General features: G+C 35.5%; 2 protein-coding genes across 2 annotated transcripts; both read right to left on the reverse strand.

Moving 5' to 3' along the window:
- Positions 1-777: 777 nt before the first annotated feature.
- LOC112710431 (disease resistance protein RML1A) lies at positions 778-15,243 on the reverse strand. Its single transcript, XM_025762641.3, has 5 exons — positions 14,854-15,243; positions 13,335-13,907; positions 10,582-11,683; positions 9,087-9,407; positions 778-2,256 (listed from the first exon to the last, which is right to left on the reverse strand). The coding sequence occupies exons 2-5, from the start codon at positions 13,889-13,891 to the stop codon at positions 919-921; spliced, it is 3,318 nt and encodes a 1,105-aa protein (XP_025618426.1). The 5' UTR covers positions 13,892-13,907; positions 14,854-15,243; the 3' UTR covers positions 778-918.
- Positions 5,160-7,118, reverse strand: LOC140175431 (uncharacterized). Its single transcript, XM_072203866.1, has 2 exons — positions 6,305-7,118; positions 5,160-6,231 (listed from the first exon to the last, which is right to left on the reverse strand). The coding sequence occupies exons 1-2, from the start codon at positions 6,684-6,686 to the stop codon at positions 5,729-5,731; spliced, it is 885 nt and encodes a 294-aa protein (XP_072059967.1). The 5' UTR covers positions 6,687-7,118; the 3' UTR covers positions 5,160-5,728.
- Positions 15,244-16,036: the final 793 nt, after the last annotated feature.

Consider the following 16,036-nt stretch of genomic DNA (forward strand, 5'->3'; position numbering starts at 1 on the left):
TTTAGTGCAGCCATCAAAGAAAGGACATTATATTTTAAAAACAATAGTCTACCCAAAGATTATTTGGTACCCAATACTTTTCCTTATTAAATTACAAGTCCTTAGACACCCAACCTTTAACACACAAGCCTAACACTCCACATAAATGGCACCAATATTTTGTAAACTATTATGAAGCTTGTACCCAAAGTTCTTAAGAACCTTCTTATGTGCAAGCTAGCCTCTATTAAATTTGTTATCAAATGTGATCATTGACTACCTTCGTAAAACCAGTTATGCAATCAACATCAAGAGGTAAAAACAATGGCAATGGAATAAGTAAACACAAAATAAAAGGACTATTTGCAGAAGTTCTGACTTAGATTAGGACGAGGAGTTTCTGCTCCTTTTATTGCTCCAATGTCAAATTCAGAAAGTAAGTTTAACAACTGCTTGAAAAAAAGAAAAGAAAAGAAAGAGAAGTTGCTTCTTTACTAAACATTCGGTTGTTGTCGGAACACCGCATAAGTGACACCCTATTAATTATGCTCCACTTCTGTAGAAATCTCTAAAATTCTGGTGACTGTTTAAAAAGAATAAATATTTAGATATTATGATATAAAAATATAAAAATTAAATAAATATATAAAGTAATTATTAGAAATATTTATTAAAATAATATCTAAAAATATATATAAGAAGAATTATTTAAAAATTTCAAGTTAAATGTGATCTAAAATACTTATAAATAGACCATCATTAATTTATTATTATTAAATAAATAAAAAATATATTAAATTTTTAAAATATTTCTATCAATAATATAACATTATCAAAATTTTTCAACCATTCATTTAAATTACTCCTTAATCAAAACTATCTCCTGTTAACTACAAAATTTAAATCTATAATGCACTCAACAAACTACTGGAATCTATTTCATAAAACTAACATATCCCTTCCTCGGCCTGCTCCAAGCGCGTGCACATGTTGTTGAAATAAGCACTGCGTACCATAGAATTTCCCAAATTCAAGAGAACAATTCTGATATGAAGGTTCACAATTATATGAATCCATTTCTCTTGTTATTGACCAATTAAAAATGGTATCTGAAGTTGTGTCAAGCCATTTTATTTGTTGAACGAAACTCTGATATTCTGCCACATTGATTAGGCTGACCCCCAATCCTTTCAATAGCAACGGCGTGTACTCTGATGCCACACTAACCTTAATTTCAAACTGTGCCTGAGATTTTGCTATACTTCTTAGGTAGTTAGAGCATGCCACGTCATACATCAGATACACGTGGTCCGATGCAATTTCTCGAGCTGGCCTAGACAAGCGCAACTTGATACTCTTCCCTTCATCCTCATCATCACCAACACTGAGGCTAAAGTTTAAAAACAAACCCTCAGATGCAACTCTCGGAACAATGAAGGCAAAAATGAAGTCTAACTGATTGGAAGGCAGACCAAATGGGACATCAATTGTTATGTGATCGCCAATTGTTCTGTGCAACAACCACTTCGGAATTCTGCTTCCCGGATACACAAAGCTGGCTGTGGCTTCATGAGCATCATAATCTTGGTAACTGTCACTTTCAAATCTGGACAAATGTTTCATGATGTTGAGTTGCGCATTCAAGCCAATAGCCTCAAGAGAGTGTTGATCCAATGCCACACAATTCCAGAATGCAACCTTTTTCCTTTCTTCCTTCATTTGTTCAGCTACAGTCACAGGGAACAACACGGTCTTCAGTGATATGCAGGCTTCAACATTTAGGTCTTCGATGTTTGGGGGTAGCTCCGGTAGAGTTTGAAGCTCCCTGCAATCCCTTAAATCTAAGATTCTCAGCCTCAAGAGGTGCTTAATGCTTTCAGGCAAGTACTCAATAGTACTATTTGCAAGATTTAGCTTTTCAAGTTTGCCTTGAATTCCAATAGATGCAGGCAGTTGTTTGATCCCTGTGTGATCTAAATACAGGTATACCATATTCATTGAAATAACAGAAAATTCCTTCAGTGCTGTGCAGCCAGAGAGAAAGAAATAGCGAAGGGACCTTAAATGAGTATCACTTATAAGGCTTGTAAGGGAAACGCAGTTTACAAGGTACAAACTCGTGAGCTTCTCTAAAGAGAAAACAGATGGATGTACGTGAATCAACTTTAAACTCCAACTGAGAGCAAACACTTCAAGATTTATTGCATTTGAAAAGTCTGGTGACTCTGTTAATTGGGTGGAACATTCAAGTAAAACCATCTTTAAACTTTGAAGATTCTGTAACACACGAAACAGATGAAGGATTCATCAGTAATCATTACATACATATAGCTAATTAATTTTGGAGTTAATTAATTATTTTTGAGTGGCTGTAGTTTTACTCTATTTTTTGTTAGTTGCTCGTATTTTAAAGATTTCTAATCCAGTTCCTTCATTGTGAAAAAGTTTTCAATTAAATCTCTAATTTAAACTAAAGTTAAAATATTTACGATAAATTTAGATTATTTTAACTTTTTTTTTAAATATTATTGAAATATTCAACCATGAATGAAATATTTGATGAATATCCACTACCCTGACTGTATAATATATTGCTAAATTTTTTTTTTATTCTAATATATTGCTAATATGTTAGTGGAACAATTCACATGTTTTTACTTACATGTCACCTCTTACTCTTGCACAATGGAAAAAAAAGTAGTGTATATTTCACTTTTACGAAAAATATTTAATTTTAAATATTTATCAAAGTTCTATTTTTATTTTTAATATTTAAAATATTTATTGTTATCTTAAAAGTTTTATATTATCATACTTTTTAATTTTTTTAACTATCACAATTATAATTATAATAGTCAAAATAGTATCAGTAGTGATTTGAGAATAAACTTCATAAAAGAATAAGTGATTAAAACAATAAACAACAATAATAAAAAATGGTATTTTTTTATTTTAATTAGAGAAAAAAATATAATATTTTAAACATCTAATATAAAATTAAGATTTACTCTAAACATTAATGAATAAAACATAATTTACTTTTTATTTTTTTATGTAATATTTCAAATTAATTCTTAAAAAGTATTTTGTCAAATATTTTAGAATCCAACGAATTTAATTATAAAGTTAATCTTTGTTACGGACCACCGAATCCAGCCCCGCCAGCCGGCGGGTCGGGGCACCGCCCCTGACCCAGTCCCAAACCATCCTCCACAATAGGAATGACATGCCGGGTCGGTTCCTATCACCCGACCCAGAGGCACGCCCGACTTACCCTCCATGCGAACCACATCACCATTCGGGTCAATACCCTCGGGGCATCATTCGAAGCCCCGACCCGAAGTACGGAAAGACCTGCCCCTCCCACGTGGGATGGGACAGCTCACAAGCTCCTTGGCTAGTGGGCTAGGTCATCCATGGGCCCGCCCAGCACAGTATATAAGGGGAGAGGTCAGCTCTCCCCCCGAAGTACGTCATATTCTTACCTAATTCGGCTACCATCTCGTACGGACACTGACTTGACCGTCGGAGTGTCCTTGCAGGTGACCACCCCCCTCATCGCACCATCTCTGGCGTCCCCATCTTGCCATCCGCACCTCCTTCAGTTTCGGGTCGACTCAGGGTCTCGACCACTCTTACCCATCAACACCCGACCTCCCAAGTACCCGAGATCGTCAGGTAACAAACATTGGCTACTCCACCAACCCTTGCTCAAATGCCTACGCCCCAACCAGACGGACTACGTCCTAACCGAAGTCCATGAGGGGTGTTGTGGTCACCATATTGGAGGAAGATAGTTGGCAAGGAAGATCATCCGAGCAGGGTATTACTGGCCTACGATGATGTCGGATGCTCAGGAGTTCGTCAGGAAATGCAAGAAGTGCCAAAAAAACGCCAACTTCCACAAAGTCCCACCCGAGGTACTCAATTTGATGATGGCACCCCGACCTTTCACCCAATGGGGAATCGACCTCTTGGGGCCATTCCCACCCGGGCCAGGACAAGTAAAATACTTAATAGTGGCCATAGACTACTACACTAAATGGGTAGAAGCAGAATTGCTAGCCAGCATATCTTCAGCAAATTGCCAGAAATTCATGTGGAGGTAAGTAGTAAGAAGATTTGGAATCCCAGAATTCGTCATTTCGGATAATGGGACACAATTTACTGATAAGAAATTCAAGGAATTCCTCTTAGGATTAGGAATAAAGCAAAAGTTCTCATCAGTCGAGCACTCTCAAAGCAATGGACAGGTGGAATTAGCCAACAAGGTCATCTTAAAAGGGCTAAAGAAACGACTTGAAGACAAGAAGGGCTCATGGACAGACGAGCTACCTTCAGTATTATGGTCTTACAGAACCTCCCCTCAGTCATCTATTGGCGAGATCCCCTTCCGACTCACATACGGGGTCGACGCAGTCATCCCAGTCGAAATAGGGGAGCCGAGTCTGCGACTACTTCTTGGAGGAGGAAGCGAGGCAGTTGAAAAAGACCTAGTTGACGAAACAAGGCAGATGGCTCACTTGACAGAGACAGCAATCAAGCAAAGGATAGCCCTAAGATACAATGGCAAAGTGTTCAGGAGAAGCCTCGAGGAAGGCAACCTGGTTTTACGACGTAACGACATAGGACCGCCAACCCCAGGAGACGGCAAGTTGGCCGCAAACTGGGAAGGACCTTACAGGGTAAGAGAAGTCCTCGGCAAGGATGCATATAAGTTATAAAAGTTAGATGGAAACGAGGTGCCGAGGACATGGAACATGGCAAATCTCAGAAGATTCTACTCATAGGACGAAGCGACCTAACGGCCTGACGACCATACCACCACTTTAATCCTTTTTATTTTTCTTCGTCTCTGTTTTTCTTAAATTATGTATCACAACACTCCTTTACTTTAAAGTTTTACATACATATGCGCACATAATAAACTGTCTCTTTTGCAAGATTTATGCCAAGTGCAACGAAACGGAGAAAACCACGAGCAGTCGACCTAACGAAAACCTGGGACTGATCACCCCGGGAACCAAAAGGGACCCAAAGTTAAAAACAACTCAAAAGCGGCAAGCAACTAAAACGGTAAATACCATGAAAATGGTAAACCAAAAGGCCACGATGACCCGGATAAGCAAAGCAATAAAATAAGCAAGGCCACGACGGCCCGAGCAAGTAAACACTTATCATAAAAACGACGTAAATAAAATAAAGTAGCAAAATGTTCATTACAGCCAAAGGCGCCTTAAAAGGCCCAGAAGTAAAAAACAAAAAGTGCAAAGACAAGAAACAGGGAGTACAAAAGCTAAAAAGAAGAATCCTCCTCAAGACTTGAGGATATCAACAATCTTTCCGTCCTCAACTGTCTTAAGAGCACCCACTTGAGAAAGATCGAGGTCGAGAGCCAGCACAGCGACCTGAAGCTTAATCCCTTCCTCAGTCAGCTTCACGGCTTCCCGGGCCCCCTTAGCAAGCTCTTTATTCTTCTTCTTCAAGGCAGCCATCTCCTGACGAGTAGCCTCGACCGAGCCCTCCGCTAACTTCAACTTTTTCTCTAATTCCTCAACCTTTTTCTTAGCTGCAACAGCCTCACCACGAGAGGCATTCAAATCTTTCATCAAGGCAAAGTCCTGATCCACCATCCTGTTGATCTCCTTGGCATCCTCCTCAGCCTTCTTCTCCTACTTAGACAACTTTGTCTTCAGAGACTCCTCCCGAGATCTCGAATCTGTCAGGTCTTTTTGGGAGTTCCGAAGCTTCACCTCCATAGCATGATAATTTCCCAAAACAGGCTCCACTTTCTTGGCAATAGTTGCTGCTTGATGAAGGCTGCGATAGACCCACCTCGCCTGCCCAGAAAGATCGGCATCACGGAAAAACTCATCGGTGCCAGGGAGCAATTGGAATTCAATAAAACCCCCAGCATCGAAGTTTTTCTCCATACCGAGAGTGCCTTCCCGGAATCGCGTTTCCTCTTCTTGGGGTTGCTGACAACCTTCAAGTCATCGCCAAACCCCAAGTCCTCCTCGTCAAAAGGAGCTTCCGCCTCCACACTCGGTTTCCCCGAATTATTAGCAGGAGGGACCTCAACCTTCTCCGGCTGACCTTGGTCGGCACCGTCAACCCGACCGCTGCCTTCCCCGACATCTCCCTGGTCCTGACTCGCCGAAGGAGTCGCCGAGGAATTGTCACCACCCTCATCATCCCCTTGGATGAGGTTCATCAGGTCAGCCAGGGTCTTCTTCCCACCAGCCATGGAAACTACAAGCAAAAAGATAAAGATATAATTAATAGAAAAGCAAAGTGCTAAAAATGCAAAAAGTGAAAGACTCACCAACATACGACCGACCGGCCTCCCGGTCTCCTATAACCATACGAGGATTGAGATTTCTCTCGCCAAAAATCACCAACAATATGTCAGCAATGTTATGATCCTCCGGGCTCAACCAATCGTAAGAAATTTTTATCAGATAATCGGATCTCGCCCCGAAGCTCCAGTAAGTCGGGATCCGTCTTTCTCCCTCGGTAGTAAGCCAAAAGAGTTGGTGACCCTCGATTGGTCTAACCTTGAAGAAGGTAGATTTTAAAACCATGGAAGGAGTCCTCAAAAAGGCCAAAGATCCTGCGACCTTGTTGAGCCCTGAAAGACATGTACCCCTTCTCCGCCTTCCCTTGACGAGAAGGGTTCGTGAGAAGGAAAAGGTAGAGGAAAACATTCACCGAAGTTGGAAGCTCCAAATATTCGCAAACCATCTCGAAGCGCCGGATGGCAGCCCAGCTGTTCGGGTGAAGTTGTGACAGAGCAACATCACAACGGTTCAGCAAACCCATGACGAAGGGAGAGAAGGGTAAACGAACCCCCAAAGTCGTGAACATGGCTTCATAAACCCACAGCCAGTTGACAACTCGTGGGACCGCCAAATTCTTCCGGCAGATACGCTCCCGGGTAGCAGGGACATAAACTTGATAAAACACTTCCTCGGGACCACCTCCGCACAAGAGCCCTGCCTGGCGCAAGTCCTGGAGGCCCTCCTTTGTGACCGAGGAAGGGGTGTCCCTCACATCAGAAGAAACCCAAGCGTAGTGATCAACAAAGTCGGCTAGCGGCCGCTGAGCCTGATCCGGAAGAACTAGGCGATCGGCCATACCTACAGCAGGGGCACCACCTAGTCAAAACAGAAAATCGGGAACCTTTAAAGCAGAAAAAACAAAACTAACAACTCCTCAAAACACCCCCTACGTTAACCCAACACTAACCCATAATGTAAAACAAAACCCCAGAAAAACCCAGCGGCTCCCCCTCTAAAGGAAAAAAGAAAGCAAGAACAGACAATCTAGGTATGCATAGAAAAAATGCACAAAGAAGAACATGCAAAAACCAAGGGGAAGAAGTAACCAAAAGGGGAATCCATAAAAACAACGTACCAGAAATGTAGAATCCGCAAAATATCGAGCAGGAACAAAGAATCCAAGAGAGAGAAAGGGCACCAAAAGCAGGAAGAGAATCGAGACAGCAGGAAAGGGAAGCAGAAACGGCAGCAGCTTGAGAGAGCAAGAAGAAGTAGAAGAAGGAAAATGGAGTTATGAGGAGGTTACATAGCAAAAAAAGGGGAAAAAGCGTAACCGCCGAGGAAGAGCGCCAAAAGGTAAGGGCATATTCGCCATTTCACTCAAAATTTCAAATCAATGAAATGATGGGCAATTAATGCCCGACACGGAATCCAAAAAGGCAGCATCGAGGAACGAGATGACTACGCGTGAGAAACACGAAACGCTACCAACGAGCTCCCGAGAAGAAGAACGCCTCCCGTCTCGGCGAGTAGGACAAACGCGTCTAGCCCCGAGCCCCAAAACTCAAAGTTGGCGCGTTGGGGGAACTGTTACGGACCGCCGAGTCCAGCTCCGCCAGCCGACAGGTCGGGGCACCGCCCCTGACCTAGTCCCAAACCATCCTCCGCAACAGGAAGGACATGCCGGTTCGGTTCCTAACACCCAACCCGGGGGCACGCCCGATTTACCCTCCATGCGAACCACATCACCATTCGGGTCGGTACCCTCGGGGCAGCACCCGAAGCCCCGACCCGAAGTACAAAACGACTTGCCCCTCCCACATGGGATGGGACAGCTCACAAGCTCCTTGGCTAGTGGGCTAGGTCATCCATGGGCCCGCCCAGCACAGTATATAAGGGGAGATGTCAGCTCTCCCCCTAAGGTACGTCATATTCTTACCTAATTCGGCTACCATCTCGTACGGACACTGACTTGACCGTCGGAGTGTCCTTGCAGGTGGCCACCCCCTCATCGCACCATCTCCAGCGTCCCCATCTAGCCATCCGCACCTCCTTCAGTTCCGAGTCGACTCAGGGTCTCGACCACTCTTATCCATCAACACCTGACCTCCCAAGTACCCGAGATCGTCAGGTAACGAACAATCTTTAAATTTATTTTGTAGATAAATCAATTTTCATACTAAATTACTCGTCTACATATAAGAACTGATTTGAAACTCTAAAAAAAAATTTAAAGACTTTTATGTCTTTAATTCTTTATCAAATAATGAGGAAGACTAATTTATTTAACAAAAAGAAGTAAAGAGTTGATTTAATAGTTAAAATTTTTTGAAAACTAAAATGTTCAACTATTTTTTTTAAAACTGATTTGAGTTTTACTCTTATTTTATTCTTTTTCTTTCTCGTGATGATAGAATCATAAAATACAAAATTTTATGCATGGCAAAACTAGTATATATATGTAAATTTAAAATATTGACCGTTCCATTAATGAATGAAATTAATGTTTTGATATTTTTATTATTTAAAATTAAAAAATTAATTTCGTTCATTCATGAATCATGATAGACTTATCAGAATTCTAAATTTTTAATCATAGAAATATAAGTTTAATTTATTCTTAATTTTTATACTTGATAATTCATTGTATAAATATAAAGTGAGAATGATTAAATACAAAATATTACAGTAGAAATTTGAAATTCAAAAAAGTTCATAGTAAATTTGGATGAAAATATAAGGACATTCATGTTAATTAAACCTTATTTGGCTATGTTTCTATCCATGGATTTGAAATTATAAAAGACAAGCATGTTTGGTTCTTACCTGCTCTTGATGCCAAAGTTTTTTCACTCGGTTAACGGGCAAGAAGAGTATTTGAAGATTTTCAGCAGAAAACTGAGTTGGCAAGGCTTCCATAGGGTAGTGCACCCAAAGAAGAACCCTTAGTTCATTAGGCAAAGACTCAAGCCCTTCAGGAAAATACAAACTCATTGGCTCTTGTGGGAAATAAGAAGGACACGTGTAAGGAGCTAAAAAGTCCAAAAACTGTAGGTTGCTCATCTTTGCAAATACTTGAGGGCTTAGCTGCAGCTTCTTATTAAGCAATGGCAACTTGGCGGAGATGCTTCTAATGGCTTCACTCCCCTACAAATATTGCAAACATTTTATACCATATATCGTTCAAAAAATAAAATCCTCTTTAAAATTAACTTTAGAATATATTCGGCTTTTAAAAAGTAACAATTTTTTTCCCATAAAAAAAAGTAACAATTTTTTCGAAACAAACTTTTTATTGGAAAAGAAAAAGTTTGTCTTTTGGTAATATATACATTTACACACCTATTCTTCTTAGGAAAAATTGGTAATAAACTTTTTTCGGTTAATAATCGACCAACATTGTTTTCTCTACAATAGTAATCCAAAACCGTAATCTTTGTCCGTTCAATGCTTGGTTCACAAATTGCTGGTTACAAAAATGTTAGGTCCCATCGAAATCATATTTTCTAGAGTCAATTTTTTTATTTTTCTTTTAAAAGTTATATATTGCTTTTTTTAAACATAAAGAATTTGTTTCCAAATTTTATCAAAATTATTTTCTAATGTTATCACAAATATCTTTGAGTTTTATAAAAATAATTTTTACCTTTTTCTAAAAGAAAGAAAAATATTTGACAAATAAAGTATGCTTTAGTTTCTAATATATAATTTAATTTAATTTTAGAGTTTAATTTTAATGCACTTATAGTATAAAGTGTTTTACACAATTTTACAATTACATCTGTTTTTTTGGATAACTATTTACGTAGTTAATGTGAAAAGTAATTATTTTTATTAATGTGACATTATATAGTTAGATATACGTATAAAATTATTTTACATTATAAGTGCATCAAAATTAAATTCTTAATTTTATTCTTAACCTTTGAAATAAATTTTAATGATATCCTTATCACATTTAATTCTATTCTTATGGTATGTCTTTTGACAATCAAAGATTAGTAAATTTTTTCCCTAATAGTACTCTTATACAATATACACTACTCTCAAAGGAAATTGACCTCTTAAATAAACAATGAAAAATTAAAGATGACACTGAAAAAGCAAAATTGATTTAAGATAACATAAGATAAGATGTAAACTTTCTTTCGATTTTGCTTTCTTCTCAATTTAGTTTTACAAGGACATTAAAGGTGAAAATTGAAATTTATTTTAACTATTGAGAATGAAATTTAGTAAATTAAATATTAGAAATAATTTTAAAAAATGTTAGAAATAAAAAACATTACCATAAAGAATCCAACCAAATTATGACATTTACCTTATCACCTTTTAGCACTTGATAAATGTCATTAAAACTCCATAATCGACTTCGTTTTCCAGGGTCTTCAATAGATTCTTGACGAACAATCTCGTATGCTGTTTCTTGAATAATGTCATGCATCGATACAGTTCTTTCAGAAACAGTTATGAGGCCTTTGTCTTTTAACCTTTCTAACACAAAAGCCACAGAATTGATCTCATCCTTCAAAAGTAGTTTTATATCATCCTCTGTCACAGTTAACCATTTAAAAAAACAAGCAATATCCAAGAATATCTTTTTCTCATCGCGATCAAGATCATCATAACTGAGTTTCATCACGTTATGGACCTCTTTGTCTGGCATATTTTTAAGCTTATCTAACAGGCTTTCCCATATTTCTTTCCCTTTTCCATGGACATGGTGTCCCAGAACTTCAAGAACTAACGGAACACCTTTGGCATACTCGATCACCTTTTTTGATTGCTCACGAAATTCCATCTCAAGATCACGATGTTCGTGTTTGAAGGCAATTGAATTGAAAAGTCGAAGCGCCTCATCAACTTGTAATGGCTTAACTTGGTAGATAAAATCAACTTCTGTATGGAGCACTTGCTTATCTCTGGATGTTACAATGATTCTACTACCTGATCCAAATTGTTCCCTTGCTCCAAATAGTATTTTCAGTTGCCGAAAATCATTGACATCGTCTAGAACAATGATTACCTTCATTCGACCAAGTCTTTTCTCAAGAAAAGGGGGCAATCCATTTGAGCTATCAATTTTTAAGCCTGGTTCACCTATGAGTTCAGAATAAAGTTTGCTCTTCAAAGAAAATATTCCTTCCCTGGCTGAACTTTCCCTTAAATTTCTCAGAAAACAAGAACCTTCGTACTGTGAGCGTACGCTGTTAAACACTTCCCATGCAAGAGTTGTCTTACCCAAGCCCCCCATTCCCCAAATTCCCAAAGCACGCACGTCTCCTAACTCCGGATTCAATTCTGACTCTAAGAGTGCAATTGATTTGCCAATTCCAATAAGCCCTCTTGAGATATATTTCTGCTCATGATTCAATCTCTTTATCAGATGTTTGATGATTGCTTCAAGGAGCCCATAGTCATTCCTAAAAAACAAGGAAGATGTATTGAATGACAATATTTTCAGAGTTTTTTCCTTAGTAATTTTGAATATAAAGGGATCATGTATATATGTCATAAAGTATATATTTTTTTCTAACTCAAGTGTAAGAGTAAAATCCTTAAAATTGCAAAGGATCAGACCAACAAAATAGGGATTGATAGTTTTGATTTTACATATGGAAAAATGAAATTCATGAAAATTTAAAGGATCCGCTTAATTAATGAATAACTTTTTGGAGATTATTTTGACTATTTACTCAATAGTAATTATTTAATTATATATATATATATATATATATATATATATATATATATATATATTTATCAAAGATAGGAGATTCGAACTCGCAACCTCTTAATTGAGTATGAGAAGACTATGTCATTTGAGTTATAACTCATTGGCAATTATTGTGTATATTTAGGACTATATTATATATGAATTTAAATAAATAGTATGATAAAATTTTATGAGTAATGTTATATATACAAATATTTTTGTAATTTAGTTCAAATAAATTAGTGCAAGACTAATAAAAAAAATACATGCATACGTCACTATTCTTATTTTTTGACACAGTACACAAATTTTTGTTGGAAAATACAAAAATTTATTGTTATAGTACATAAATTTTTAAAATATAGCACAAAAAATTTTACTTATAACACAACCTTATTGAATAGTATACAAATTTTTACTTCAAATGTATTTTATTAATTGAGTGAGTCAATATTTTTAGTATGTAGTTCTCAAAAAATTTATGTCTTGTGCATATTTCATTGGTAGAGTATATAAATATAGCACATAAACATTTTTACATAATATACAAATTTTTTGTCAAAAATGTATTTTATTAGTTGGAGGAGTCAATAGTCTAGATATATAGTCCTCCTAAAATTTATATATTATGTACCAAGATTTTTATGATGTACACTAAAATTTTATGTGTTATACATATTTTATTGATACAATATATAAATTTTTGTATATAGTATACAAATTTTTGCACATAACACATAATTTATGTGTTATAATTTTCTAAATATTTATAGGAAAAAACGAAGATGATAACTACCAAGATGATGATGATAATAAAAGAGAATGAGAAAAAAAGAAGAGAAGAAAAAATTAAACACAACATCAAGAAGAAAACAAACTGTGATGATAATGACAATGATAACAATGTATGTTAAAGAAAGAAGCCTACAAAAGAAGAAGATGACGACAACGATAACAAAAGAAGAGGAAGAAGAAGTGCTCACTTGTGTACGATAAAGAAGAAGCACGCAAAGAGTTGGTTAAAAACTTGGTTTAAAAAATAGTTAGACGCCTAACATTTTTTAATTTTTATTATGTCTACGAGTAGAAGTTAGCTAGTGTATTTATTAATCAATTTCCATTAGTTAATTTATTTATCAGTTTAAATAAATTTTTAGAGTTTGTATTGTATTTTGTGCATGTAGCAATTTATATTGATCAGCGACAAATTATTAAATAATATTTCGATCCGTGAAAAAATAAAAGTAAGATGATTTAATTTATAAATTAATTATTTTTATTTTGTTTGATTTTTAAAAAAAAATAAAAAATGAATGTATTTGAAATCTTTCGATGGAGAAAAATAAAAAATAACATACCTATATTTTGTTGAATGTAATCCAGATAAATTAGCAGCTCTTTGCAAAGTAGTTCTCCAACGCTGAACCTTGACCAAGTCATATTTCTTCTCATGTTTAACAAATGCGTCCTCATAGGATCCTCTTTGGTGCCGCACATCTGAGGGATCTACGTCAAGAAAAACTGGTAGCACAAACTGGCCTTCTTTTTCTCTGCAGTCAACTATTTTTGCAAGTTCCTCCAAACACCAGTGTGAAGAAGAATAGTTTGGTGAAAATATAACTAGTGAAATTAATGATGCCTCGATTGCTCTAATGAGTGAGTTTGGTATTTCATCTCCTACCTCAATTTTATCATCTACAAAGCCATTAATTTTCTTTCTAGAAAGTGCGTCAACCAAATGACTAAGAAAACCTCGGCGGATGTCTGGGCCTCTGAAGCTAACAAAGACATCATACTTTATCTTAAGGGTATTTTCGGAAGAAGAAGCCACACCCTTCGGTTTCAGAATAAGCAAGAGACAAATAAATACAACATATGCCTTCTGTGATACTCGGAAAAAAGATGCATGTGCCATAGCATAGGATTGAACTCTGAAGTACATGTATCAAAATAAGTGAGCCACAGTAAAAATAGAATAAAAAAAAAAGGGAAGAAAGATCAATTTTATGGTGAATAAACCAGTAAAACGATACTAAAAAATATTGACGCTAAAAAATATAGACCCCAACAAACAGAAGTCTCCTCTGTTGCTAAAAGAGGACACCAATTCTACTGTCGCTGACATTTAATTTTGATATCAAATTTACTATTTATAATTTTTATATTTTTAAATTAAATATCAATTATTTAATATTTTTTAATAATTAAATATTAATTTTTAGGTATCATAAAAAATCACCCAATAATAATATCTGACAAAATGAATCATTTATGAGTAAATTCAAAACACCTACAAAAGAATGCAATATCCTACTTTCACTATTTTATCAATTGTCCGTCTTTTTCTCAAGATCAACAAAATAAAAATAGTCAAAATAATTTTACACTGTATTCAATTACATAATATTACATTAATAAAAATAATTATCTTTCATATTAATTGTATAAATGATCATCTAAAAAGAACAGATATAATTGTATGTTACACTGCATTAAAATCACCAAAAAAAATTTTAATACTATCTTTAATAATTTTAATTTCTTAAATAACATAGTTCATATATCCTACAAATCCAAATTATCGGCAAATTCAAATACTGCTTTTGGTTTGAAATAATTGTGTAATGAAGAAATCATTACATTAGAAAAACATTGAAATATAGAGGAAAGCCGACCCTTCATTAGCAAGATACCAAATTCCATCTATACTTAGGGACTGATGATGATGATAGAGATCAGATTAAACTTTTGCTCATATAACCATCGGTTTCCTTCACTCTTTAATTTTATTTTTCTTGTAGTTAACTTTTAAGTTTTAACCCAAAGATGAATAATGATGAAACTGAAAGACTTTGGAACAATATTATTACTACTTACCCGGAATCGTCTTTTACCCTTTTGATGATGGGTTTGTAGTGCACGATAGAAGCTTGATTGAACTCTGCAAATAGTATTGCAAGAAATAAGTCAACCGAATTGAAGTTATTCTATATATTCGCACATGGGGAAGACGCCAAACTACACTTCTTCAGTTCTTCCTCTTCTTTTCTTATATTTTTATTTTTTGATTTATGCTAACAACCACGCTTCTTTTTTTGATGTAGGCCTCTCATCCCAAACTTAAGAGAAAAGTCTGTTCCTTTGAGAAGAAAATGCAAGGAAAGAGTGGGAATAGAAGGAACTTGAGAGGAAAATGGCTATTTTCTTATTATTTGGCTGAGGTGAAAGGTTGTAAAAGAATAAATAAATGGTGGAAAAAGATGGATCAGACTCACTTAATTTTTTCTCCTTTAATATTGGACAAAAATGTGAAAAACTGAAAGGAAAAACTACCATTTCACCATGTTCTAATATTGTCCCTGCCATTTTCAACACATTTATTTTAAATCCTTTATCTTTATGCTCGTTTGATATGAAAAAGAAATTCTCATTCTCTAATTTTTTTTATTTAATTTCATCTGGGTTATCTTTAATCTATTTTGGCATTTTTTAACTTAAATAATATCTAAAATGAGATTATATTAATTTTAACTTTTTTAAAAATTGTTACTGTTTTTGTTATTTGAGTCAAAAGTTTAAAATAAAATAATTGGTATACTTAATGGTTCGTTAGATTAATTTAAAAAAACTTATATGAATAACAATATTAAAAAATTTATTTTAATAAAATATATAAACATTTATTTATTTCATATTAAATAAGAGAACTATAAAAGTGTCATTTGATGCTTCTAGCATGTAGCAATAAAAGTTCATTTAAGCAGAATTTTTATATGACTATGAAGGTTTGTAAATGATCCAGAGAAAGGGGTTAAATTTATGGTCTCTATTTTAGATTAGAATAGAAATTTATGAGATAATTTTATTTTGTCTATTTACGATACAATCTGAAATAGAGCAATTTTTGTTTTTGGATAACTGTGACTTTTGAAATTAGATGATGTAGGAGATAATTTCATTTTGTCTCATACCAAAAGAAAATAGAAGAAGAGTAGAGAGGAGAAAATCACACAGTCATGTATCCTGAATCAGTTACTTTGTGCAATGTGACCTACATCCA

Source organism: Arachis hypogaea, chromosome 9, assembly GCF_003086295.3.
Source record: "Arachis hypogaea cultivar Tifrunner chromosome 9, arahy.Tifrunner.gnm2.J5K5, whole genome shotgun sequence".
Lineage (NCBI taxonomy): Eukaryota > Viridiplantae > Streptophyta > Magnoliopsida > Fabales > Fabaceae > Arachis > Arachis hypogaea.

Bases quoted from the DNA above. Each gene is read 5' to 3' on its own strand.
- LOC140175431 (XM_072203866.1), bottom strand. From the start codon at position 6,686: ATGTTTTCCTCTACCTTTTCCTTCTCACGAACCCTTCTCGTCAAGGGA. The intron at 6,232-6,304 runs GTGAGTCTTTCA...TTTTGCTTGTAG, and splicing joins GGCCGGTCGGTCGTATGTTG to TTTCCATGGCTGGTGGGAAG.
- LOC112710431 (XM_025762641.3), bottom strand. From the start codon at position 13,891: ATGGCACATGCATCTTTTTTCCGAGTATCACAGAAGGCATATGTTGTA. The intron at 11,684-13,334 runs GTATGTTATTTT...CTTGTTTTTTAG, and splicing joins TTACATTCAACAAAATATAG to GAATGACTATGGGCTCCTTG. The intron at 9,408-10,581 runs GTAAATGTCATA...CAATATTTGTAG, and splicing joins AAGTGCTAAAAGGTGATAAG to GGGAGTGAAGCCATTAGAAG.